General features: G+C 34.8%; 1 protein-coding gene across 1 annotated transcript; it reads left to right on the top strand.

Annotated features, from left to right (window-relative positions):
* Positions 1-296: 296 nt before the first annotated feature.
* LOC142538760 (uncharacterized) lies at positions 297-1,282 on the top strand. Its single transcript, XM_075644059.1, has 3 exons — positions 297-426; positions 474-538; positions 584-1,282. Exons 1-3 carry the CDS (start codon positions 297-299, stop codon positions 1,280-1,282), a joined length of 894 nt encoding a protein of 297 aa, XP_075500174.1.
* The last annotated feature ends 896 nt before the right edge of the window (positions 1,283-2,178 follow it).

The raw sequence follows: 2,178 nt of genomic DNA, 5'->3' as shown, positions 1-2,178 counted from the left end.
ATAAAGGAGGAAAGATGGATACCGAGGCCAGGGGGAAAAATCGCTTTACCTCGGGCACAGGACAATCGAATGATGGTCAAGGACCTTATAGAAAATGGGAGATGGCGGGAACCACAGATTCGAGAACTATTCCCACACCAATTAGTGGATGACATCCTAGCCATCCCTATTGCACGTCTCAGAGTGAAGATCACCGTTTCTGGTTTTTTTATCCAAGAGGAAAGTACACAGTTCGGGATGGGTACAGGGTAGCTACAGGGTTTTATGATCCGCCAGAATTTAGCACGACCTCGCGTATGGAAGACTGGTGGAAATTCCTCTGGGCTCTTTCGATCCCTCCGAAAGTACGGATATTCTGTTGGAGAGCGGTTCTGGATATAATACCCACAGAACAAAATCTTTTAGCGTATCATGTTCCATCCTCAGGTAATTGCCCGCTATGTCATTATCTTGTGATTCGTCTAGTCATGCAGTATTCATGTGCCCTTTAATAAAACCTTGCTGGAATGGGACGAGCTTCTGGCCAACTTTGAAAAGGGTTGGACATCTGAGTACAATTGATATTTTCATACGAATGAAATAGAATCTCAGTAAGATCGACTTTGAGAGGTTTGTGGTGCGAGCTTGGGCAACATGGAATGAAAGACTAAGCCTGGTACATAAGAAAAAGGAGTTTGTTGGAGGAACTAATAGTGATTGGAGCGAGATCTTTCTTACCGATTTCCATCTTGCTCGGAAATCTTTATATTCTGCAGCCGGAGAAATCAAGTGCCTCTCTCCTGCGACTTGGATGGGGCCACCCGAAGATAAACTTAGATTTGATGTTGATGCTGCCTATAACGAGGGTTCTAATAGCTTTGCAATTGGAGGGGTGGTTAGAAACCACGAGGGACAACCTGTGATGGCTTTTGGTAGAAAGATTGACAAACCACAGTCTGTTACATATGCTGAGTTTCTTGCTATTGAAGGTGGACTACAGATTTCTATTGAGCGAAACCTTCCTATTCATCAGATGACATCAGATTCTTTTCTAGTGGTGCAAGCAGTCATTAGCCTGGAAGAGAACTTCAGTTATGTAGGGTCCAAAGCTAAAGACATTAGAATTCTTATGGACTCTCATAGTATCACTCACTTGAGCCATGTGCGACGATCAGCCAATGTAGTTGCACATTTTATTGCTGCTTTTGCTAGTTCATCTCCATCCCATTTTGTATGGGAGGTTGGAGATTTTCCTCTTTGGTTAATTCATCTAGTAACAAAAGACTTATTTACTTCTCAATAAATTACAAGATCTTGACCTTCAAAAAAGAAAATCTAAAAATATTATGACGGAAGCAAAACCGCTCTATAAAAACTATTAGAAATATAATATATTGATATGCAAAAATATAAATACAAACGTAATATCTAGCCATTGATGATGAACTTGAGACAGGAATGAGAGAGATTCTACGAACACGAGAAAACATGAAACTTGTAAACCTTTATGTAATTGTATTGATGATGTATTTTTAAATAACTGTACGGATTTAAGAATCTTATATGCCATTTTTATATATGTTCTCTAACTATAATGGAGAGAGTTTGAATTGATGGTGACTTATTTTGATGATATTTATCCTGATATAATAAATCAAATCTCAAAATATTTATTATCTTAATATAATAATTTTTTTTATTCATCTTATTTTAAATATGAGACATCTCTCGCATTTAATTTAATAAAATATATTGACTATAATTAAATTATTTTATAGACTTTAATAAAATAATATAACATAAAAAAAATTTAAAATATTATTTCGCGTATATACTGGCTGAAATTTATATTATTTACCACTATTACTCCATTCATGCATTTACTTCAATCGACTCTTACGTAATAATCATTTAATTCAATTATTGTAAATGGACTATATATGTTTTTCATATTGTCTAATACATTGAATCACGTCAAAAATTGACGTCAATAAATGTTAGATCATTATCCATGTACTAACATAGAACTTACAATATTCGGGATAAAATTATTCTCACAATCAAATTGTGAACGGATAAATATATCTAAAGATTGTGAAAAGACAAATATATATAACTTTTCATTATCTCTAACACTGATCGTGGAAAACTAATACTTCTTATTATGTAATAAATTTTGTATATGATGTATGATTTGGA

Source organism: Primulina tabacum, chromosome 3 (assembly GCF_025594145.1).
Source record: "Primulina tabacum isolate GXHZ01 chromosome 3, ASM2559414v2, whole genome shotgun sequence".
NCBI lineage: Eukaryota > Viridiplantae > Streptophyta > Magnoliopsida > Lamiales > Gesneriaceae > Primulina > Primulina tabacum.
Note: the sequence above shows the minus strand (reverse complement) of the source record. Positions and strands in the feature narration are given on the sequence as shown.

Bases quoted from the DNA above. Each gene is read 5' to 3' on its own strand.
- LOC142538760 (XM_075644059.1), top strand. From the start codon at position 297: ATGGAAGACTGGTGGAAATTCCTCTGGGCTCTTTCGATCCCTCCGAAA. The intron at 427-473 runs GTAATTGCCCGC...CTAGTCATGCAG, and splicing joins GTATCATGTTCCATCCTCAG to TATTCATGTGCCCTTTAATA. The intron at 539-583 runs GTTGGACATCTG...CGAATGAAATAG, and splicing joins TCTGGCCAACTTTGAAAAGG to AATCTCAGTAAGATCGACTT.